This window comes from Lacerta agilis, chromosome 16 (genome assembly GCF_009819535.1).
Source record: "Lacerta agilis isolate rLacAgi1 chromosome 16, rLacAgi1.pri, whole genome shotgun sequence".
In the NCBI taxonomy this organism is placed as follows: domain Eukaryota; kingdom Metazoa; phylum Chordata; class Lepidosauria; order Squamata; family Lacertidae; genus Lacerta; species Lacerta agilis.
In genome coordinates this window covers 17,998,556-18,024,466 of record NC_046327.1, presented here as the reverse complement: position 1 = coordinate 18,024,466, position 25,911 = coordinate 17,998,556, and the positions used below count along the sequence as shown (strand labels likewise).

The 25,911-nt window shown below is 40.7% G+C and overlaps 1 protein-coding gene across 17 annotated transcripts in view; it reads right to left on the bottom strand.

The window, feature by feature from the left end:
- LOC117061305 (pro-neuregulin-1, membrane-bound isoform-like) overlaps nucleotides 1-25,911 on the bottom strand; it is a 316,890-nt gene that overhangs the window by 75,701 nt on the left and 215,278 nt on the right. For 3 of the 17 annotated variants that reach the window (XM_033174055.1, XM_033174051.1, XM_033174056.1), the window contains exon 1: nucleotides 13,417-14,340. The exons of 9 other annotated variants lie outside the window; for them this stretch is intronic. In XM_033174055.1, coding sequence (XP_033029946.1) covers nucleotides 13,417-14,065 — 649 coding nt within the window. In that variant the 5' untranslated portion in view covers nucleotides 14,066-14,340. Of the gene's footprint in view, nucleotides 1-13,416; nucleotides 14,352-25,911 lie in introns of those variants that run through there. 5 more of the 17 variants (XM_033174054.1, XM_033174058.1, XM_033174057.1 and 2 more) reach the window with 3 other exon arrangements.

Here is a 25,911-nt window from a genome sequence, read left to right as displayed (position 1 = left end):
CTGAATGAACTCCTACAACTTTGGAACTGGTCAGAATACTTTAGCAGTGGCCCGAACACTTTCGCCCATCTGAGGCTGCTGTACCGACTACATCATTCCTAGAGGTGTCATTTTTTGTCACGATGGAGATGACTTTGACGGCTGCTCAGAAACTTAAGCTGGTTCAGAATGCTGCAGCAAGGCTGCTGACCGGCATCACCAGTTTTAGGAAGGAGGTTAAATTTAATTTTACACTATACTTACGTATTAAACCTAGATTATTTCCTTTTGTAATATTTAATTTATTCTATATTTTTTAAATTGTTTTGTCATATTTGAATGTATTGGTAAATTTTGTACACTGTTTTTTTCTCCCCCACCTCACTGTTTTATATTTTGATAACTAGATGTTTGTTGTAAGCTGCTTTGGGGACAGCTCACTATGGAAAGGTAGTATACAAACAACAACAAAAAAACCTAAGCCAAAATAATTAAATACGTATTTTAATCTGAATATATTTTTAGCTGGTTACCATTATCTGACATTTTATCTACATTTAACTTGATAGTCAATATTTTTTACTGTGTTACTGCTTACTACATTCATTGTAATATTGGTTGTTTTTATTGTTGTTAGCTGCCATTGACATTTTACATGAAAATGCAGGCTTTAATATTCAATAAATAAAATAAAAAAAACAAACATTGAATAGCTTATCCTAATGTTATACAAAATTACAGGTGAAACTCAAAAAATTAGAATATCGTGGAAAGGTTCATTTCTTTCAGTAATTCATCTTAAAAGGTGAAACTAATATATGAGATAGACTCATGACATGCAAAGCGAGATATGTCAAGCCTTTATTTGTTATAATTGTGATGATTATGGCGTACAGCTGATGAGAACCCCAAATTAACAATTTCAACTTTGGGGTTTTCATCAGCTGTACGCCATAATCATCACAATTATAACAAGCAAAGGCTTGACATATCTCGCTTTGCATGTCATGAGTCTATCTCATATATTAAACTCCAGTAGCTAATGAAAACAATTGCTTGCATAAATGGACTTTTCCACAATATCCTAATTTTTCGAGTTTCACCTGTATATACATTTTCAAATAAATGTACATATACATAAGCTGCACATAGTAGGCAGTAGCCAAAATGTGATGTGCATATATTAGCTTGGCTTCTGCTGCTGGGAATCATCATATCTGAACATGTGTGACAGTCCACGTGTTGGATTACCAAATGGTACCTAGAATGATTTGCTAAATGAACAGAATGTTTTAATTCACCCTGAATCTCTGATGCATTCACCAAATATGCCTTCTCTTTTCTAATGCTCTTTTAACTAAGTAATCAAGCTAAATGTACATCCTTCACAATTTATTCCTCCCCCTGGAAGTCAGGCCTCTATAAAAGCATCTCTTTGCACATCTGGTAAAGTCACCAGGAGCTTATACTGTCTAATTGTGGTTAAAGGATATACAACAAGTTTGTGAAGCCAATAACACCAGTTTTGCATGAATGACAGTTAATTAAAAATTGAGAAAGGGTGGGGTGGGAAAGATTAATAGAAGACTTACAAAGAAAAGTGAGGAATCTCATTTCTCAGATGTTTAGCACAGAATAGAAATCACATTTTAAAAAGAAGTCAATTAACTAATGAGTTTTAAGGTCATAAATTATCTCTCTTTTATTGGCTTCTACCTGAAGGAAGAGTCTGAGAGATGTAGCCAGGCTCAGGGAGCGCAGAGAGCCCTCCTTGGAACACCAAGTTTGTTGCCTGGGCTCTGTCCGTGGTCCTGAAAGTCCTACCACCAACCTCCCTCACTTTCAGGATTTGGAATCTTGACTAAATTCTGCCTGTCTTCTCATTTTGGTCCAGATTTCCAAAATTCCGACCTGCCTATGAACTCTTGATTATCATTATGATTATTATCATCAGATTTCTTACCTGCCCTTCACTATAAAGGTACAGGTAAAGGACCCCTGACAGTTAAGTCCAGTCGCAAACAACTCTGGGGTTGCGGTGCTCATCTCGCTTTACAGGCCAAGGGAGCCAGTGTTTGTCCACTTCCACAGACAGTTTTTCCAGGTCATGTGGCCAGCATGACTAAGCCGCTTCTGGTGAAACCAGAACAGTGCATGGAAACGCCGTTTACCTTCCCACCAGAGCGGTACCTATTTATCTACTTGCACTTTGACGTGCTTTCAAACTGCTAGGTTTGGCAGGAGCACGGACTGTGCAATGGGAGCTCACCCCATCAAGGGGATTCGAACTGCCGACCTTCTGATCGGCAAGCTCTAGGCTCAGTGGTTTAGACCACAGCACCACCTGCGTCCCTCGCCCTTCACTATAAGGTGACAATAATATAAAAATACAATACTAAAATTAAAACAAATTATAGTCAAACTAATGGGGTGGGCTGTAAAATACAGCAATCCCTCATCTTATGCACATTGGACTTGCATGATTACCACCACACATGACTGAAGGCAGGCTGGTTGAAACTGTGCAAGTCCCCAGCAAGGTGGAGAGCTTAAAAGCGCTTATCATGCTGGGTTTACCCAGCAAAGAGGAGAGTTTTTAAGCCCTCTGCCTTGCTTGCTGGACAAGGCCCAATGAGTGCACTGGATCTGCAAGTGCTTGGAATGATTCCCCTCTTCCCTTCCCCTGTTCGTCATGGGGAAGCTATAAGGGTTTGGGTATACACACCTTTCATGTAATACATGGAACCGAACCCCTGTGTAAGCTGTATATGCATCTCAAAAGTTAAATGTGGCAAGTCTTCTGCATACGACAAAAGATTTCAGCTAACACCTTAGAAAAATCAAGCCATTTTAAGACTCTAGGTTTGTGTGGTTGAGAAACAGAGGTGCAGCTGGCATAATGAGGATGCCAGCTGCACCTCTGGTACAGAGGAATCCCACAGGTTAGGGACTGCCATTTTTTTAATGGGGAAAAAAATCACTCACTTTCAAAATACCATCTTTGTCAGCAGTCTAACTTAGCTGTTGTGAAAAACTGTAAGCATCACAGCAGAGACCTAGTTCTAGTACCTTCATGTAGATTTCAGCTAACACCTTAGAAAAATAAAGCCATTTTAAGACTCTGGGTTTGTGTGGTTGAGAAACATTTGCATATACCTGGTGCCTTCTATTCCCCTTTGATGTGTCTCATCATCAGAATTAATTGACTGGTGAAAGAGTAACAGCAAAGACTCTAATCAGAGCTGGGATTTGTTTTGCATGATGCATGCCACTGCATACTACATGAATGAGCCATTGCTGGTTTCCCCTTATCTCAAAAATGATCTGCTACCAAATTATTGAAAACCATATACCATGAAGCACCAATGTATAAATTGTTGAGAAAAAGTCATATACAGTTGGTAGAAGAGGAAAAAAACATTATAAAGTATGAAAGATCATTAATGTAGTGCCAGTAAAACTGAAGATTTATGTCTATTTCATGGGGCCTATATCACAAGGGGACATCAATTTCTTAGATGCTGTTTATCTAATGATGTCAATATGCCTTACTGGGCATCAATAACTTTGTCAACAAGTGTGCTAAGTTAAAATACTGTGAACTGTCAATGGTGAAATTTCCAGGATGAGATATGAGCCGATGTAACATTTACAAGCAACTACCATTATCAGTAACTAGCAAAATGTGCAGTCCTATCAAGACCTATATTTACTTTCTCCAATGTAAGTGAATAGAAGCTTAAGAGACCTACTAACTTAGCTGGTGTAACAATATTTCCCCCTCTCTCCCCACGCACACCCCTCACCCTCCCCAGTATCTGCTCAAAAGTGTCGGGGATCCCCCAGAAGAGATTGAAGGGGTGCATGGAGGGAGGAGGGGGGAAGAGAACATTCTGTTGCACAAGCAGAACTCCATGTACTGATGAAATGTTGCCTTACTGCCACATTGGATTCCAATGGCCTGAACTGCCTAGTAGTGGATCTTTTTTAAAGTAACTCATCATAGGAGTGGGTTCAACACCCATCAAGAGTCTGCATCAGGGTTTTCCATACTTGGGGGGCATATTTGCAAACCAGATACTGTCCTGGGCATAACACCAACACCACAACCTATTCTGTTGGCTTCCAAAGAATGCTTCTTTCAAATCTAATTGCATCAGGAGCAGGGGCCTTAAGGAAGGCCTCTGTGAACCCGTGTAGTACATATGTGGGTATCACATTGTGGAAAACAAGTGTTGGTCCATTACTATGTATAAGAATTCATATGTGGGCTAGATGTGTCTGCACTACTCTGCAAGTCAAGTGGCCAACTATCATGCATTACACACAAACATACCCCAAGCCAACCAGTTGTCATAGACCTCAACCATTCAAGATAATCCATTGGATAGCCTTTAGGAATTTAGCAGCAGTCATTTTCTACAATTACATACATGATTTGTGAACAAATATTTAACTTTTGCTGACCTCTGATATTCATTATTCATTATGCCATGCTGGTGCTAGATATAGTATAGGAATAGTTGCAGGATACATAGAACATGGCAAGAACAATTACCAAAGCATTATTCAGCTGTATCCAGAAACTACATTACTCCTAACGTCAGATGCACTAACCCTCAGTGTTTTATGGAATTTCCCCCTCAATTCCCACTCCCCCATCTCATCCATCAATGAGGCTATACTAAGGAATGGGTGGGGCCAAACCTGCTTTCCAAGCTTGGTTGAGCCTTGTTATCCCAAATTAATATGGACTCCAGGAGCCTGTATAGCTGGGTCCTATCTTTTTCTATAAATACATGCTCCACTGCTGAACCAGCTGGTTCACTGCATCAGTATTGATTCCGAGTTAGGTTTCTGCAGCAAAATCTATTGCATTTCCATTAGCAAGACTGCAAATGTTCAAAGCATAAAAGCTTCCATTTATATCTTTCTAGCTGCATACTGCAGAATAAATGCACAGCTAAACATCAACTTGAAACACTGCCCTATTGGAAACACCATTTTGTCTTGCTGTCAGCTGTTGGGAAAGACTCTTTTTTTCTGTTCCAAAATAAAAATGACTGTATTGCAAAATGAACGGAAATTAATCCGTACATATCTGCAATGCACAAAGGCAAATAAGGATAATTGATGGCAGCTATTTCTAGTAAATTTCTAAATGGGAGTGGGGTACAATGACACATTGAATGGTATCATATGACACGTGTGAATACAGTATCGCCAGGATGAGATGGTTGGACAGTGTTCTCGAAGCGACTGGCATGAAAGATAGGGGTGTCTGGTGTGCTCTGGTCCATGGGGTCACAAAGAGTCGGACACGACTGAACAACTGAACAACAAAAGTTATTAAAATTGGCATAGTACAATTTTATGCCATCAGTTGGGTAACTGCAGTATTATTAATTTACTCTGCTGCTACTAATACAAGGAATTTAAGATACTTATCGTTCTGATATGTGACAGCTTCTTCCCAAATATGTATGCACACCTGGCTATTTCACTCAAGGTCACACTCACATATATGATCTAGAAAGAGAGGATTCCAGTTTTCAAATGTGGTTTAGATATGTTGGAACTTTTCCATTTATAGAAAGGCTCACACACAGGCTGTGTAGTTAGGCATTTGCTTACTTGACTTTTGCAGGTTCAAGCCTAATTTTGACTATATGCCTAAATTTGAAGTTTGTGTGTGCATCATAGACTCTGCCTTTCCTGAATCTTGTGTGGAGAGTTAAGGAAGAGACAGTCAATGCACAACTTCCGCAACAGTGTGGAAGGGAGATTTCTTTTTCTTCCTTCCTGACTTAAGACTGTTCTCTGGGGACTTAGTGCAAGACGGAGAACAGCTGCCATTTGTCCTGTACAATGAAAAGGCAGAGAAATGATAATGACAGCTGCCCAATCTAATTCCCTCCTGGTCTTTTGGGAGTTGGGTGATGGGAACAGGGGTGTAGTTGGAGAGGCAAAAAGGGACTGTGGGTGATGGAGGATGAGCCCAGGGGAAATGGATGAAAGGACAGCAATACCTTCAATTCATATTTACCAGACTGCTTTTATTTCCACTTTTTATGTTTTCATTTTTCACTCCCAGGAGATCAACTAGGCCCACATGTCACACCCCACCTTTTTAAACAATTAAGCATTAGTAGAATTAAAATATATACATATATAAGACCACATACAGATGGTTACAATGAATTGGTACAATGTCATACCAATTCACTTGCATTTGACTTTTACTGCAACGAAGATACTTGTGAAAGGATGGCAAGGCAATGTAGGATGGCACACAGACACTGAACTATCAAATGTTATTTTCCCACCTTTTAACAAAGTTTAAACTTTAAAGCAACTAACAATATTATTATACAACAGAACAGAACACACTGTATTATGCTAACCTGGACCTTGCTAGGTTCACAGAACCATTAACTACAGCAAACATCAAGCAAACATCAAAGTAGAGAAATCATGATGGACCAAAATGGTGGAAAAGTTCAAGTATGTGATACTATGTGTAGGTTTGCTGGAAGTTTGTGCTAGATGTCATTGGCCACCATGTGAGACCTTGGCATCTTGGATGAGGATAAGACTAAAGATAACAAAGATATGAGAAGAATGGAATAAGAGTGCCACAATGGACATGGAATTATAAACATTGCTGGAATGCTTCAAATGAATGTGATGTAAAAACAGGGGTCCCAGTTATACTCCACCCCCTACAGATTACGGCAATCCATAGTCAACAATTTCTGTGGGTTCACCTATGTAAGTAACAAAATCAATGGAAATGATGGAAAATTCCATTCTCCTTGTCCTGTTTCTTATTGATATATAATGTTGAGTAAATATCACAGTCGCTCTGCTTGCTGTCTATCCAACTTTGCTTTATTTGCTTTCACCCAGCCAAAAGCCAAAGGATCTTTACCCACAGCCCTAGATGGGCAACTATTAACTTTATTCCAGAATGCTAGCATGCTATTCTGTTTTACAACTAGATAGAAGGGCTGGAGGAAGTTAGGTGGTGATGTTAATTGCTCTAATTGATTGCTTTGTCAATGCAATTAGTACAGTACTAATGCAATTAGTGCTCACTGGAAAGACAGATCCTGAAGCTGAGGCTCCAATACTGTGGCCACCTCATGAGAAGAGAAGACTCCCTGGAAAAGACCCTGATGTTGGGAAAGATGGAGGGCACAAGGAGAAAGGAACGACAGAGGACGAGATGGTTGGACAGTGTTCTTGAAGCTACCAACATGAGTCTGACCAAACTGCGGGAGGCAGTGGAAGACAGGAATGCCTGGTGTGCTCTGGTCCATGGGGTCACAAAGAGTCGGACACGACTAAACAACAACAATGCAATTAGTACCTGTAGGCTTCTGAGCCTAATTCAAAGTGCTGGTTTTGACTTTTAAAGCTCTTCATGCCTCAGGACCCCAATATTTTTGAGACCCTACCCAGAGCCATAGATCAACTTCTGAGGCCCTTCTCCAGGTCCCTACTCTGAGGGAGGCTTGAATGATGATGTTAAAGGAGAGGGCCTTTTCAGCTGTGGCTCTACTTCTGTGGAATGTTCTTCCAATTGTGATCCACCTGGCACCTTCATGAACATCATTTTGGCAGCAGGTAAAGTTTTTACCTTTCCCCCTAGTAATCTGATGGACTGAATTGATTCTTTTCTATTGATACTGTCCTGACAAATTTTCTATGGCTGTTATGGGGGGTGCAGAGGGTTGTAAGTTGTATGGAAATTGTAATATTTTAGATGCATTTTTCTTTTGTCCCTATGGCATAATATATTTATGCTTATGTTTTAAAATGCAAATTGCTTAGAGGCCTTTCAGGTAACAAACAACTAATGCATTTAAGTAATACACTTAAACTTATGCCACTTTTAAACTCTACTATCTTCCATAGGTACTTTAAATGCTTTAATTTATTTTTGTTTCCTAAAAAAATCCTAATAAAATTATATTCTATTTGAAGGGAACAATGCATCTTAAATGAAGCACTGAACACCGATAAAGAACTTATTTGTTTCCTAGTACAATATTGAGTTTGCACTTTTTAATCACTGGTTATCACCTGTTTAACTGGGTTGCCAATGAATGAATATGGAGGACCCAATGAACACTGCCACAGATAAGCAGTGACACCGATTGCTTTAGTAACAGGTGACATCCACTACTCTCAGACAGACTGGCTACATGTGAGTTTGAGTCAAGGCAAAGAAAGAAAATTTCTAGATACTCTAAATGACTGTGCCCTAGAAGAGTTGGTCAGGGAGCCAACCAGAGGGGTGGCAACCCTGGACTTAATCTTGAGTGGCACCCAGGAGATGTAAGTACTGCTGAACCACTTGGGAATAGTGATCATAGTGCTATCAAAAACTGATATTCTGTTAGAATATATACTGCAGATTAAGAAATGTACCACCAGAACAAAGGTGGTACCTAGGTGACTAGTGAACAGAGTCACTTAAGCTGTTGGAGGCAAGAAGGCTTCCTTTAGAAAATGTAAGTCTTATCCAAATGAGAACAAAAAGGAACACAAACTTTGGCAAAAGAAATGCTATTGGAGTGGACAACAAGAAGGGATGCTAAAAGAGTTTGAGGAGCATATTGCTAAAAGCACAAATACCCAAACCACTGTAATTATTTAAATGCATCAGCAACAGGAGACTGCCTAGGGAGATGGTCCTTTGGATAATAAAGGAGACAAAAAGCGATTGAATGCCACACAAGTTCCTCTTATGGACACTTCAAAAAAGGGAAAGGAAAAAGAAAGTGTTTATTCTTCTTTTACTTGGAAGGATGAGTTTACAGTTGAAGACTCCACTTGCATCTACAAGGTGAAGTTTGTGTGCTCTTCAGGACAGCTCTATTACTAGAAAAAGTTAAAATGAATCCTGAAGCAAAGAATGTGACTAATTATTATCAGATGAAAAGCATCACATCCCCAGAATTGAATACAGCAAATTGTGGAAACAATATCTAAGTTGTGTTGCAGTATAATTAGGATGTAGCAACAGGTACCCTGGTATGAAGCTTTATCATACATACTAAAGCAGTTTTTGTCAAAGACCAACTCAGGGTGTGAGGAAGGGCGGACAGCCAAGTTGTGAAAACGGCAGAGTGGGCATTAGCTAAAATGAACCAGAGGATGCCAAGGGGGAGGGTATAACACACTTTATGGAAGTTGAGCCATTATTAAATAAAAGAGATTAATCTCACCCACTTTTGTCTATCTTGTATACCGAGACACAATGATTAAATTAATAAAGCCTGTAGTAGAGTTCTGTTCACAAATGAAAAGTTAATATGGCTACATTTCACACCTCCTTGGCTGGCTGTCTATTCTTAAGTTATCTGGGAGTAAGGCTCACTGAAAATAAGTCACACTTGCTGCACAATGATTACCTTTAGTGTTGAGTGAGCTTTATTGCTCTCAAACTTTGTACGTTTGAGAAACGTCACCCTTAGCATTGCAGTTTTGCCTGTGAATAAAATAGCTCTGTTCAAGATCCTAATTCAACTTTGTTTTCATCTTTACAATAAATAATCTATTTGCTTTAGATTTATTAAGACTATTTCCCACCTACTCAAGAAGGCTCTAGGTGTGCCTAGATTGGATCACAGCCATTGCTTCCTAAAACCTTGCAAGCTTAGATTTAGTTAGGCCTTCCTCAACAGTAACTTAAATAGGACTGAAGCTACCACTTAAAAAAGCTCTGTTTTGTCCTTCTGCTGATCATGCATCAAGGGGACTCTTAAGTAGGGCTGTTCCTGCTGGCCAACAGGGACACGAAATCTTCTGATAGAAATTATTGAGCTTTTTAAATATATGTACTGTGCCTTTCTGCTATTCATTATGCACATGCAAAGAAACGAAGAGTCAGAATCTGGCAGGTAAAACCAGGTAGGAAGTGGTAGATAAAAAGCCACTATCAAATATATAGAAGCTAGTGATCAAATGTTGCACAGGAACTCCTTACAGTTCATTCAAATAGAAAATGAAAAAAAGCTCAAACCTCTAATAATCTCTAATAACAGGAAAAAAATGTTGACGATATAATACAATACAGCTATTACCGCAGAAATGATTGCAACGTCCTGAACATAACCATTATAGTAACGAAGGTGTTTTTGTGGTCTTATGTGTAAAGCACTATTTCATCTGAGCGTGATTAGTAATCATGAAACCAACACATCTTCGCAGAGAGATTGCAGGTTATGGCAAGAATATAATGTAAACCATAGATAGATCATTCAGATGTGTATACGGATATGCCCTATATATGATTGCATAAAACACTAGCTTTTCTTTCCTATTTCAACAGAACTAGGGTGAAATTTAATTTAGAATGAGAAGGCATAGGGAAGAAAAGGGATTGTTTCTATATTGAAAAAATACAAAGTGTATGGTACTAAAAGGTATGAGAGTTCTCGAGACAGCGGAGACAATTACTAGGATTGCTTCTCCCCCAGACTCCAGTACAGAGAAGAATCAATTAGCCGTTGTCAGACTATGACCTTGAAAGATAGAGCCCCAAACAGAATATGCTGAGTTGGATGAAAAGGAGAGGAGAAAATGGGATTCTGTAACCACAAAAAGTCTGGTTCAAAAATGACATGTCAGTCTCAAACTATGAACGATGACAGCACATATTTAGCCCTGAAGAAGTGCAATCTCACTAGGAATAAATATCTACTTGCTTAAGTGCCCACCCAGCTCTTACAACCCACCTAGAGGATTAAATATTTAAATAAAATCCTCCCTTACCCAAATGACTTGGATTGCGTGAAATAGGTAATGCACATGGTAAGTTCAGAGCCATGGCAAGTATCTTGCACACTTGCTTCCCAATACCAATTCTAGAGGGATCTTCATAGTTCTAAAGCTTGTATTGGCCTATGCTTCTAAGTAAATATTCTTACTCAACGCAAACCGAACACAAATCAGTTACAAGTTCCTTACTCCTTCTGTAAATAGCTATATGGAATTTAAGACTTAAAGAACAAAACAGTTGCTGCAATCCTCCAAAATTTCCTCCACCACCTGTCTTCTGCAAGCTGTGAGCTGAGAGGACTGCAGATAATGATTTGCTGTTAGGCCACCTTCCCCCCGCCCCACTCCTCTCAAGAAACCCACTGGATGGGTGGGCTATGAGCAAATTCTGTCTCAGTTTCAAATTATTGAATTCATAAACTCTTCTCTGTTGTACAGAACGTTGCAGGTTGTGTATACATTTGGTTTTGCTTCTTTACAGGTCTTTGTCATTTTTGTTCCTACGGGAAGCTGCTTTTTGTAGATGACGTTCAGTTTGCCAACTGCAGAGGGATGGCAACATTCTAAGGAGACCCCCCCCCAAAAAAAAAGAGGTGGGAAAGAAGCTTGCTCTCTCCATGCCCCCCCATCTACCTAAAACTGGTTAAGTCCAGTAAGTCAACGTGGCAATTACATGACCAATCTTTTTATACTAATCAACTTTATTTGCTCAGCAATCTGACAGACTATCAACTCAGGTAAGTTGTGCTTCAGCCAGTATTTCTGTAATGGATTCTCATGCAAAGGATCTCTGAAGGAGCTGTAATGTTGTGCCTTTTGAATCCTGTCTCGGCAGAACTCACATTTGGACTATTATAATAATTGGGCAAGATCCACAGCTCCTGCAGATGGGTGTAGCTGCACTGCTAGCAATGGAGATTTCTCATTATACTGTTCAAATCATCTGGTGCACGAAGATTCAATCCTGAACATACTTACTAGACAGAAAAGTCCAAATGAGCAAACATGCATAGGATTGGTCTGTAAATTAGTGTTATAACTGCTAATATTTTTACATTTGACATACATCTACCAGATATGGCCATGTGGTCGATTTATGATGCTCTCGAAATAACATCTCAAAAGTATAAGAGGTAGGGAATAAAGCTTACAACGTTAGAAGAACAAATCAAAGGAAACAAATCAGTGTTCACCATTGCACATCTCTGTTAAATATCTTCACCCTCTCAAAACACACACCCTTTGCATGTTTAATAGAAGTTCGCTATTTATGTGTCGTTTCAGGGATTTGCATTTCAAAAAATGTTGGCAATTTTATTTTCCAACATAGCATTTTATTCTCTTAAATATGTTAATAGCAAGAGATTCAAGTGAAAGTTAAAAGCTTGTTCCTGCCCAGTCTCCTACATGGAGGAATAAAAGAAAAGGAAACTTTAGAGTTTAGATCTTCCAGTTTAAGCCATTTTGCGGAGCTTAGATGCAAGTCAGTAAAGGATGGAGTGAATTTCAATAAATTTGTTGATGTATTATCTCGAGCCTTTCAGAACGAGCAAGCTTATACATCTAAACAAATTGATATTTTTTGCCTCCAATGCTCCCAGGGATTTTCTAAAAAACCGTAAGTTATCAGGCTAAAAGCAACATCCTCCAAGCAGAAAATGGTTTGTCCTTATCCCAGATATTGGAACATGGCTGAAATTACTCAGTGGCAAAGGAAATGCACTCCACACATGCTTAGAGGCTCTTTCATCTTTATCATTACACCACACTAACCAACACAGAGCTCCCAATATAAAGACATTCCAGGGCTTAGCCAATGGCAAGCTATTGCTCAAATTTAGCCATAAGTGGAGGGGTTATACACAATGCCAAGAGATACTGGGCCAGAGAGACACTGGTGTAGTAGCTCATATCTGTACAGGTTGGTACCAGGCTCTAACTGGAAATGTAAATGATCAGAATTACTGACAAATTTCCAGAGGGATAGTCATGCTTGGCATCTCTGCAGTAACAGACTAAGAGTCTTGTGGTACCTTGAAGACCTAACAGATTTTATGGGCATAAGCTTTTATGGACTGGAGCCCAGTTCATCATATTCTAGGAGTGCAGCTCACATTCCATGCATCTGATGAAGCAGTCTGTGGCCATGAAAACTCATGCCATAATAAAATTGGTTAGACTTTAAAGTGCCGCAGGACTTCAATGCTTTTGCCAAATTAACAGTAATTTTTCCTTTCTTTTTGCACTAACCAGCTAACTTAAGGGGAGGGAGTATAAATGAGCGTTGAAGGGCATAATCTGTCAGGGACACAAAAGACTCAAGATCAGAAGGGAGTGATGATAACAGTCATATACAATTCGTTACTTAAATGGGCCAGCTGAATTGTTTGTAAAGTACCATCAGTTGAACAAAGTTATTGTCAGTATTACATGTCTAGCACCTCCCTTCCCCCCCCCCCGCTTCCTCGAGCATCTCTTTTTGCAGCTTTAACAAAAGGACAGGCTAAAGCTAATATCTGAGCTAACATACTCCTCTTTAATTATTAGCAAATCTGTTAGTATCAGTCATATCACAATATGAATACTCTTCAATATAGATTGCACCTGTATGACAATTATGCACAGGGAACAGGATCAAATGCTTACCTAGTTTTGGTGGAGCTGTTTGGATATTAGTTTCAAATTCTTGTGGCAGAGATGTTGTCGTGGACCCTTTCACTTCAGGTTCTATACTAGGTGGGGGTAAGGAGGGCCCCGAAGAGAGTAAAAACTGATCCTCTAACTGGTCACCTCTAGATGGAGACGGCTTAGAAGCAACCTCAGAGGGAACTGGTGAACCAGCAGGCTGCCCTGTTACTTCAAAGTTAGCTACATTGGTGGGCATTGGAAAGTAAGAAGTATGCACTACAGATGGCACCCAAGCAGAGAGTGCAGTAGGATCCACGGCAGTCACTGGATCTTGCCCAATCCTATCTGGGTCAAGATGTGTTGGAGAATCATATTCAAAAATCTTGTCCACGAACACCCACTTGAGGCCAGCAATGCAGAGGCAGAGGCTGATCAGGCAAGCCAAGATTGGGACAATGCAGATCTTTTCAGAGTTGAGGCAGCCTGTCAGCCGCTCTGCCTCCAGACACACACAGCAAGTGGCAGCGAGGCCTGCTATTCCCTGCACCCTTGTGTCTGCTGTTTGATTTTCTGGTATGTCCTCTTCAGTAGGAAGCCCCTCAAGTGATGGAGTGGGACTCAGCTGGTTCGAGGGGTTGGGAAAACTCTCCAGAGTAGCTTCAGACATATTTAAGCAGGTATTTCTTCAGTTGAGCTCTCTTCTAGAAGGCCTCAAAAAATCTTTCCATTATCACTAACAAGGAAGCCAAAAGAGGGGGAAAAGATCCAGAGAAATCTTACCGGATCACAGCATAGGTATCAAGAGTTCAAGTGTCAGAGCACGATCCAAATAAACAGAATGCAAAGGGGGGGAAATCCTTCCAAATATTCAGAAAGGAGAAAAGCCTCTCATAATGATTCAGCTCCTGCTCCTCCTCCTTGCTCACTTTTAATTTTTTTTGTTTATAATTCCTCTCAAGCCATCTCTTGTTCTTCACGGAGCCAAAAATAAGAAGATGAAGGGGAAAGAAGAATCTGAAATCCTGAGCAAAATTGTTTAAGTGAACGAACAGCCCAGAGCAAGAGGCTGGCTTCTCACCTTGAGCATCTGAGGCGGGTGGCTGCTTAGATGGAGGAAAACACAGCCGTCATGCAGCAGAAGCAAAAGGAAAATCAGTAAGAACGGCAGTAGCAGCAGCGGCGGCAGCAGCAGCAATGACAGTAGCAACAGCATCCTGTTGTGCGAGAGAGCCGGCAGAAAGAGGCTGAATCATTACTGAGCAGCAGGTGCCTGCTCCCTGGGCATCCCTGCAACCAATATCATTACAGAGAGATTCGAAAAGGAGATAATGGCAACTCTGTCCTCAGTCCTTACCACCTCCTCTTCTTTGTCCCTCCCCAGTATTCCTTCCCTTTAGTTCTTCCCTTTCTTCTTTCCTTCACTCTGTTCTTCTGACATACAGATTCCCTCTGTTTCCCTTTCTCTCTCCCCACCCCCACCCCTCTGCAGGGCTGGTCCGAGTTAAATCAGCACACCCAGCAACGCAGGACTGCCAGTGACTTCCTATTTCATCCAATTAGATGGAGGAGAGGCCATAAAATCTAAGGGAGGAATGGAGGAGCCAGTTAGACTCTCTCTCTCTCTCTCTTTCTCCCACTGTGTGGTCACGAAAGGATGACAATCGATTAGAGCAATCTAACAAAGCTGCAATGGGGATGAGGGTGGGGAAGGTTGTAGGTGGCAGCCTTATGGGCTGGACTTAATGCTAAGACTGTCGGATATCCGATCCCTCCCAGGGGACATAGGCCTTTCAGCTGCAGTTTCTTTCTGCCTGCTACCTAGAGATAAAGTTTGCCTTCTCATCAGTCTAGTAAGTAGAATTCATCACAGGCAACACAATTATGATTTAAAGGACAGGGTTTGTTTGCTTTTGTTTATTTAAACCTTTCCAAGCATACGATCCATGTGTTTGATTTTGGAATAAACATTTTAAACACAATTCTATATTAGTATTGCATTAGCTTTGTGTTGTGTGGGTGTGTGTGCAAAAAAAAAAGCAAGCTTGAAAAATACTATGTTTTGTCTTCCAAAATTAAAGAGGACCAAAGCTAAAGTTTATTCAGTTTTGACATCTTCCACTATTTCTTAGTATTTACAAAACATTTACTAATTATATTGAGTAAAATGTCATCAGCTCCAAAGTATACACTTTCAAGGACTAGAAACCAAACACAATTAACTGGCAAATAAAATTCGTATTTGGTTTCCCAATGAAAAATGGTCAAAGGTTTTCTATCACCGAGAATTGCAACAGCCTGAGTAATTCCTACAGATGGTTCATGACTTTCATGACAAAGTCATGCCAAATAAAACTATTAATATATATTTGTAAGAAAAGGAATTTTGGGATACCGACCTCACTGCCCATTGCTTTCTGTGCAGCTGTTTACACCAATAATTTACATTTTAAAAAAATGGCCAGGGACACCATTTTTGGAAGGTAGCCCCACAGCATATCTTTATTATTATTCCACAAGAGCACCAGTGTTTCCTATGAAAAGTCACCACAACAGTGATTTTAAAATGTACATCTCTTTTAGAATTTTCTATTGAATATATCCAAGGGCGTGCATTTGTCCCATGCTGGGAATCTTGTCCTCCCATTTTCAGATCTCTGCTGGATCCATACTACTGAAATATATGCAATAGTTTGTTCTCCTGATTTTGACTGTCATTTTACATAAGATCAGAAGCAATGAAGTTACCGGTATCAGGACACCAAATTCGCCCACCCTAATCTTAGTGTTCGGTGCTATTTCAGCAAAATATTAAAATGCAGCTCTCCCTCTTTATTGCTTCATATTGGATCCTTATTGCGAAAAAGAATAGCCTAAGTACGGTCAAGGAAATGTAAGTAACATTTACATAAAGCAGATTTATTGGCACTGTAGGAGCTTCTTTGGAGATTTTGCAACCCAATGTGTCAATATATAGTGATGGAACGTGCTAGGAACCCTTAATCAGCAGCTGCTTGAGACTGAACACTGCATCAGCTTTCCTGGCACCGCCGAGCCTACTGCGTCTCTATGAGCTTTAATCAAGAGACACCAGGGAGGATTTTTGGTTAATACTGATAATTCATCCACTCCAATGTAAGCCTGTAGAAAACGACATACCTTCCGTTCAATGCAAGCAAGCTTAACCACTAAAGGAGGGGGGGCACAAAATTTTGTGGATGTTGAACATTCTTTGCAGTAAGTGAATAAAACAATCAGAATTCTTCCATGCGAAGTAGCTTCGCTTGGTTTCAAGGCTTTGGGGTCAGGGTGGTCAGCTTTTACTTCCAGTGCTGTCCTTTAAATTTCCAGTTCAGGTAGATTAGATGAAAACGCCACCGTAGAGCCTTCTAGAGTCGGCTCACCCACCAGGTGGAGGAAGCACAAGAGGCAGTGCTGCCACAGGTGCTGCTGCCCCCAATGGCTTCTGCCACTGGTGTAGAAGCAACCCAGGTAAGGGAGGCTTCAGCAGCAGCAAAGCAGCACAGCCTTCTGTTCCACAGCATTGCTTGCTGGTCTGCCCCACCCTGAGGAGTGGTGAGAGAGCAGCAACAAAGCCTTGTGGAATGTCCCCATCTCGCTGAGGGAGAGGGGCATTCTGGTGCACAGCATTGCACACTGGCAGGGTGCCGAGGCTTTGCAAGTGTTTTTCCTTAAGGAGAAGCCCTTAAAGGAAACTGGGAACCTAGTGCCTACAGAAGCGTTAGGTGATTTGTTGGGTTTTTGTCATCAGTCTTTGTAAAAAGCTATGAAATTTTCCACAAGGATTTGTGCCTTGGATAGGTATTCTTGTGATATTGGCATGAACCAGCTCTGTGATTCTTCTGTACAGTATACTCATGTAAGCTTTAATTTGACTGTGGTTTAATATGACTGTGATTCCTGCAGTGAGCAGGATAAATAATAGCTGAAGTTTCATGTTTTTCCTGAACCTTAGAAATCAAAACCCTGTTCTTGAATAATTTAAGCAAATGATAAAATCTGCATATATATTAGCCCAAGATTTAGGTTCCCCCACTCCCGATAATTCGGTAATTGAAGGCACACATTAGGGCAGCAGTAGGAAAGAAGAAAAATGAAGACTGATGAGTGTACAAGTGATAGATGACGTTTAAGGCAAGGTGGACATGAGTTATATGAGAGGAATACAAAGGTATGCAAATCACTGACACCCTGCATCCTTGATAACTCGAAGTTCTGGTCACTGTTTGGATGGGAGACCACCTGGGATTAAAGTTATTAAATGAAGAAGTCAGTGATATTAAGCAGAGATGTACCAAGGGGTTGTTAAAACCACCACCCCACCAGTGATGCAGGCTCGGGGGGGGGCATGCAAAAATCACTTATCAGGCTATGGAGTGTATGACATATATGTGTGGCAAGAAGCTTCCCATCCTCACCCTGTGGCACAAGACATGCCCTTTTTTGCCCTTCCTCTTTGCTTCACCCACACTCTAGACACTGAGTACAGTGGTACCTTGGTTTACAAACTTAATCCGTTCAGGAAGTCTGTTCTTAAACCAAAGCGTTCTTAAACCAAGGCGTGCTTTCTCATAGCAGCGGGGGACTCAATTTACAAATAGAACACACTCAACCAGAGGTGTAGGAAGGTCAGGTGGTACCCGGTGCGGGAAATTTCTTGTCAACCCCCCCGCCAATAGTTGTTGTTGTTTTTTGGCCTGCAAAAATGGTTTTACGTTATTTCATATTTTATTACAAAGGAATAATACGTAATAATAATAAACAACTTTTATATATATCCTGCCCTCCCTGGTCGAAGTCGGGGTTAGGGCGGCTAGCATCAGATACATAACATTGGTATAAAATCAAACAATAATTAAATTACCTCCTAAAAACATGTCAAAATCAAATTAAAGTCTAATTAGATGCTTTTCGCAGGGTTAGGGTTGGGAACAGTAAGTGCTCCGCTGAATTGAAATTTCAGCCTTCATGACATAGGAAAACGGCCAAGTAAACAGCTATTTTTGTGGAGGTGGGTCAAGATATTAACTGATATGCATGAAATTTCATATATAGCTATATAATCCCTAGTGTAGTAAGATAAGACCTTTGGAGCAGGCGTTTTAAAAAAGTTTTTTTTTTATGAACCGCCCTAGTAGGGGAGTAGTTGTTCCTTGAGAATTTGTCACCCATGATGGAACCTGGGTGGCCCGCCCCCCGCCCCCTTCCAACGCCCCTGCACTCAACAGGAAGCAGAACATGTTCTGCTTCCAAGTCCAAGTTCACAAACCAAAATGCCTACTTCCGGGTTTGCAGCGTTCTTAATCCAAGTTGTCCATAAACTAAACTGTTCTTAAACCAAGGTACCACTGTACTTGGGTTGCATAAAATGCAGTAATTTCTAATGTAGCTATTGTAGTAAAGTGATTTTTTCGGTGGGTGAGAAGGCGCCAATACAGCTCCTTGGTAAGGGTGCAAGAGACCCTAGCTCTGCTGTTTACTGAGATTTAGCATGGTAGGGCTGGACTTGGCTAGACTCCTCCTCCTCCTCCTCTCTCAAGTGATTGAAATGCAGAAGAAAACATGATAGTCTTAGCCATTGCTTCACAATCTTGCTTACATACCTAAGTGGCAACATACAGAGAACCCTCAATACACTAAAAACTCATTGTAATCTATGGTTTGTGGACTGCAGCCACTGAATCAAGCATTTTCAATCTGTTAATAAACTTTCAGATTAACACCTGCTTTTATAGAAGGGCATATGGCTTGCGGTGAAGAAAAGATTCCCAGGAAATACTGTAGTGTGACTGTCTAGTAGTAGATGATAAACTATGCTGAAGAAAGCTCATGGATAACAGAGAAGCTTTGTTAATCTTTAATGTGCTGCAAGGTTTTTTGTTTTCTGTTTGCTTTTCTTTGCTGTAAACCAAGCAACTTTCCTGAATTTTTTCTCAAATTATGAATGTGATTTTTTAAAAAAATACATAAAAATATGTTCTATTTGTGGTCCACTTTATAGTGACTGTTCTCAGTGGAACAAATTACAGTCTTGCAAATCTTACAATTTTACTAGCATGTCTGCCTCCCCCCTCTGTGTGTGTGAGAGAAAGAGAGAGTAGATACTGTATCTGTATCATATAAACCACCTGAGAGAGATAGAGAGAAATTAGAATTAAGCCATCTTTCATTTACAAAAGAATCCCTGCATGATTGCTCAGACATGATTCTCTCGCCCTAGGTTATCAGGCCTCTGCTATCCCATCTCCTCTGCACAGCAGCCTTTTGAGCAACCTCCACATACTTCACTCTTTCAATCTTTTCTCCTGTCAGCCCCTGCAGCCTATGCATCATTTCAGTCAGTTTGTTCTGAATCAGTTCTGCTTTACTAACATCAATCTGGTACTGAACAGAACTGAACAAAGCAATGCAAGGGCCCTCTCACTAGACATAATGTAGAAACTACTTCCAAAGACCATGACTGAATGCAACCTCAGAACCACATGTTCACTTTAAAACAAAACTCCATCCTTGAGTCGCATGTTGTGCAATTGCCACCAGTTATTAACACTGGCATTTGGCATAGCCAGAAACTATTATCAAATGGGTTAAGATCTATGAGATTTAATAAAGTAGGTGAGGGGGGCTATAATTTTACTTTAGGACTGCAAAGTCAGTCTTAGAAAGAAATCCTTTTGTGAAATCATGGAATGGAGAAGAAAGGATAAAGTGATATAACAGGAAATGCAGAAAGAAAAGCTATTTAATGACCTGCATTCATTGACATTAAGAGAAAACCAGAGAAAACCACTGCATACTGAAATATTGCATAAAGTGTACAGATTTTGCAGTAAACTTGCTGCTGGCACAGTAACAATGCTTTATCATTGACTTAAGATCTATTCCCAAGTTCTTGACCTTTTACAACACAGTCCTTTGTTCAAATCCTTTTTGATGATTCCCAAGGCTTTGCAACAGCTACATCAATAAGAATAACGAAATACATTATCCATACCTTAACCCTGCTAAGCTATGATGCAAGTAACTACAGGCAAAAGAGAAAGAAGGAAAGTAGTTTTTCACCAAAATTCTATTTAAAGTTGTGGACTAAGTTAAACTAACATGAAGGAACAAACATGGCTGCCAGACTATCGTGGAATTCCACTTTTGCAGACCTGCTTTGTACACTTAAATGCTCTTCTCAATTTCATCTCAATGGACCTTTTTATATTATTATATTCTTTCCCTACAGTCACACTGTAACAAAAAAACCTCCTTCTGCTTTCCTTGTGAGGTAGGACAGTTGAGATATGCCCTTGCATAATTTGTTACTATTTATTATTTCTAATGTATGACTTGCCCTTTATCCCCAAGGGGAGCCCAGGGCAGATCATAATAATAAAGTTCAGAAGTTAATAATATAGACAGGAATCAAAATTTCATTAAAATATTGGCCAAAAGTCTAGATAAATGAAAATGTTTTTACCTATTTCCTTAATGCAGATAAAAGGGGGGACTGACAGATCTTCCTTGTGAGGGAGTTACACACCTAAGATGCTGTCACTGAGAATGATCTATCTACTGTCCTCATTCTTCACATTGGTGAGACCACAAGTAAGGCCCCTCTCCCAGTCAGCAATATTTGGTTCAGGAGGTATTGGAAAAAATGTTCTTTCAAGCGCTTGGGACCCAAGCCATTTAGTGATGAATTAGCAAGGGTTCTGGGCAGTGTTGTTTTTCTAGAAGAAGCGGTGCCACAACTCTGCGTGAACACTTTCTCTTAGAATGGAAATGGTGCTCGCTTGAGAGGTGCCGGAACGGAGTTCTTGTGAGTTGCCTTTGAAAAAAGCCCTGGTTCCCGAGGGTATCAGGTAGAACATGCATGAAGCATGGCAAGCCTTAGTCCAGGAAAGCAATTTTTGACATATAAACATGAGATCTTTTGCCTTCCTGCCAGACAGTATATGACGAGGGATGCTTTGAATAGAACTTGCTCTGATTTCTATAATGAACTGGATAAGTGTCATGGCTGAGAATGACTTAAAGGGAGAAAAGGAACTTACTCAACAAGAAGCCCCAGGCAGGCAAGTAGTGCTATTCTATAAGATTGCACCGGACAGTATGTGTGATTCCACATAGAATTTGTGACTGCTGTAAAAGAGAGGATGTCATGACAACTGTGTACACTGTTATTGACCTACAACCCCCCCCCACACACACACATGCACACACACAAAAAAGGGGGGCCGGAGAATTTTCAGATTTACTTTACTTTGTGGCCAAATTGTGAACACTAATCAAGATTTGTCCCAGTTTAAATTTATATTCTTGCCAAGAGTTAAGCAGGGAAACAATCTGTTAGCATCAAGGATTCTGTTGGAAGGAAGATAGATAAAGTAGCTTTCCAACATCCCAGCACAGGGACTAGACTACCCGTATCTTTTACAAGAAAACTATTCTAGAAGAAAAAACACAGTTTTAAAAGGAGAAATTGCCCAAAGAACCTTTCCACTGCCCATGAGAATGCAACAAATGTTTACTACCATTAATCTCGGTTGGCCACCCAGACCTAAATCTGTTTACTTTTCAGAGTTAGCACAATTAGTCTTATTCTTGCCACTAAAAGCTGTCAGATTTTAAATATCCAGCAGCTGCTCCTTAAATTAGATTCACTGTACTCCCTAAATGGATTCCTCAATAGTCCAGTACAGTATATCCTTGAATGCAACAACCTCCTTGAAGATGAAGCATTTGTTCAAAGACAATTCTACATTATGCGCCTACCAGATGAAATAAACAATTGAAGCAAAGCAAGGAGTCTTTAGGAATGTGCACCAGTACATTGTTCATTCACATAAAACGACAGGTAAACACCTACCGTATTAGCCTGAATATAAGCCGCACCTTTAAAATTCAAGGGGGAAATAGAAGAAAAGACAATACCCGAATAGAAGCTGCTCCCTTTAAATTCCACAGGCACTCACACCCGTAAATGGCAAACGTAGAAGAGAATCCTACAGTGATATCGTAAAAGCCATTTTTTGGGTCAGGTTGCGAATTTAAGCTGCACTTACAATTTTTCACGGTCAGAACTTGGAATAAAAATGTGGCTTATATTCAGGCCAATACGGTATATATTCTGGAAAGTGGTTTATCTGTGTAGCTATCTGTTCTCTATGGCCACCCCTCAATATACAGCCGTACCTCGTGTTGCGAATGGCGCGGGTTACGAACGCGCTGAACCCGGAAGTACTGGAATGGGTTACTTCCGGGTTTGGCGGTTCGCACATGTGCAGAAGTACCAATTCGCAACCCGCGCATGCACAGAAGCGGCGCTGCGTGTTGCGGACTACTCATGATGCGAACAAAGCTCTGAAACGGATCCCATTCGCATCCAGAGGTACCACTGTATTATCACCAAACTTGGTTCCCGTGGTGGGGACAGCGATCTTCATCTCTCTTGGGACACTGGCCACCATTTTGATTCAAGATGTCAGAGTAAAACATCACATTGGTTTGACTTCACCCATTTTTTGGAACAGGATATGTCGCCTCTCAAAATATCGCCATCAAATTTGGCATGAGGGGAGGAAATCTTTGTCAACTTTGGTAATGTTGATTACCAAATGTGATTTTGCCTTTGCGTTGGGGGGGGGGGTAGGAGAGAGTAACAGGCCTAAACCAGAAAAATTTGCACATGTCTGTCACCCCATATCATCACCCCATTTGGCTGGTATTCGCTAAATTGAATGAGACGGCTCCAGCCTGCAGATATCACCATACTCAGCACGAGAGTTCCTGAATTGGAGGCAAGTGGTCATCATCTACGTTCAGATGCCAGGCACCATTTTGAATTAACATTCACCCAGAGCCAATGGAAAAAGAAAAATGTTTGGTGGGAGGAGAGCAGAAACCAAAGGGGGTAATACCAAATATGCCACTGTCCCCAAAATGTTGGATACTTTAATTCAACAGTATGAAATACAAAATGGTACCCAAAAGAAAAACAAACAAACTTTGATTCTGACTTGTGTTTTGAGTTACAAGGGTCTAAGAACAGAGTTTCCCAAAACATGGGTCTCCAGCTGTTTTTGGACTACAACTCCCACCATCCCTAGCTAGCAGGATCAGTGATCAGAGATGATGGGAATTGTAGCCCCCAAACAGCTGGAAACTCTGTTCTAGAGCACTGCCAGTTTGGCAAGTAGTTTATTTAGTCTTGGCAACTAACAAGCATGGGAGCAGCTTCTCCCACAGTTCAAACTCTGTTTCTTTTTAGAAAAGAGCATGCCAGAGACTTAAAGTGCCTTCCTAATAATCTGCTTATTTAACAGGTGTAACATTGAGCAGGTAAGCATGCACAAATGCAATGCATTATTCAGAGGTGGAGCTAGCTGCTCCAGCACCTAGAGCGGCGCATATGCTGTGCATCTGTGGGCGGTGCTAGCCGCCTGAGATGAGCGTCCCAGGGGGGTGCCACCCACGGCGAGCATCCTAGGGGCGGTGGCGTTGCAATATCACCCCCCTCAGGGATGACACCCGGGGCAGACCACACCCACTTCCTCCGCCAATGGCATTAATTACTTCAAAATCAACAGTAGGAGTTTTGAAAATCTATACTTCTGCCATAAAGCTCTAAACTTTGTTACTCCTTTTCCAATTTTGTTATGTACACATCTCCCGGCAATACAAATTGAAACCACACACCCCTCCACCTGACAGGTGGCTGTGTGACATTCCAAGTTGGCTCTTTGTGGATGTAAGGCAGCCTAATTGATCATCAATGATCAGGCCATATCAAATCCAAGGAAGCTTGCATAATCAGATAAGTCATTAAGAAGTTGCTGATTCTACTAAGACAGAGGTATGGTAGGAAGAAGGAAAGAGAGGTCAAATTCAATGTCTTCACAGCTATGATGTGAAAAAGACGATTTCAGGCATGTTCTAACTGTGTTTTAAATGTTACGCTCCGTACGTACATCCCTTTGAAGAATTCTAACCTTGCTTTGACCGAACACCAGTAAGGTGACCTGAAAGGAAAGCTGAAACTCTCCTGCTCAGTACAACAAGCTTCTGAACTGCTGCAAAGAACACAGAGCAATGCATCAACAAAAACAAAAATAGAATCACCAACCAGGTTATTTTAGTCCATCAAGCGGATGGACAATAGTCGCTTCCAGAATTGCTGCAGCAAGAAAAACGAAAGTCTTATAAAGATCCAGTGTAAAACGGGGAGGGGCAGAATTAATCATTTAAGCTTTTGCCATTTTTTTTTTAAAAAAGCACAAAAGATATTACAATAATTTTTTGAGTAGTAGATGTTGATGAGATTAAAAAAAACATTTGCCTAGGGGGTAATAATTGTTTGCAGCCGGTTCTACTAAAGCCCATTGTCCAGCCACTCCTTTCCCCATCCTCCATGCACCAACCAGCTTCCATCAGTACAGGAAGCCTAATCCATTATTTATGTGGATGCAGCAGCTAGAAAGTCTATGTATGCCGTTTACTTTTGAAATAGTAAGTTATAGTTATTGGCAGTGGGAAGCATGAGGTTGTGCATTAAGGTGATGAGACAGACCTAAAGTCCTGCCAAATAGAATAGCTAAGTAATAACAAATAATATTTTGGAAGGGGGGGGGAAACAACCCCAACCATGTTTGATTTTGTGGGGATAGCAAAGCTCTGCAGAGCCCCAGCAGACAACCTCAAATTATTCTATAGCAATTAACTGATTGTAACAGGCTTGCACATTTCCTTTGATCCATAAATGTGATTAAGTGCAAGTGTATTTACTCAGCAATTTCCAGAAGGCACGTGGTGTGAGCAGTGACAGAATTCAGCGTCTGTATGAAAACTGAATGAGTAAAAGCAAGAAGTAAAATAAAAAATAAAAAATGAGCAAACGCTATCTTTTAAGATTTCAAGAAAGGTGAAACTGACATACGTAGGACAGCAATGCTCGTTTCCAAGCACACCTAGGAGCATCATGTGTAGCCGTTATATTTCATACTTTTTATTCTAGCAAAGTAACCCCAGCCATGGGAGGAAATTCACAAGACCAGGGGTCGGCAAACTTTTCTAGCAGGGGGCCGGTCAACTGTCCCTCAGACCTTGTGGGGGGCCGGACTATATTCTGAAAGGAAAAAAATGAACGAATTCCTATGCCCCACAAATAACCCAGAGATGCATTTTAAATAAAAACACACATTCTACTCATGTAAAAAAACCAGGCAGGCCCCACAAATCACGCCGAGATACACTTTAAATAAAAGCACACATTCTACTCATGTAAAAACACACTGATTCCCGGTCTGTCCGCGGGCCGGATTTAGAAGGCGATTGGGCCGACCCCGGCCCCCGGGTCTTAGTTTGCCTACCCATGCACAAGACGCTTAATATGGCTTCTGATATCTAAGTATTAATTTTAAACCAACAGTATCCAACACTTTAAACTGGGTGTGATGCAAGGTCCTGTTGCAGCAGCCTAGTTACCTAGCAAACTGCTTGGAAACCCAT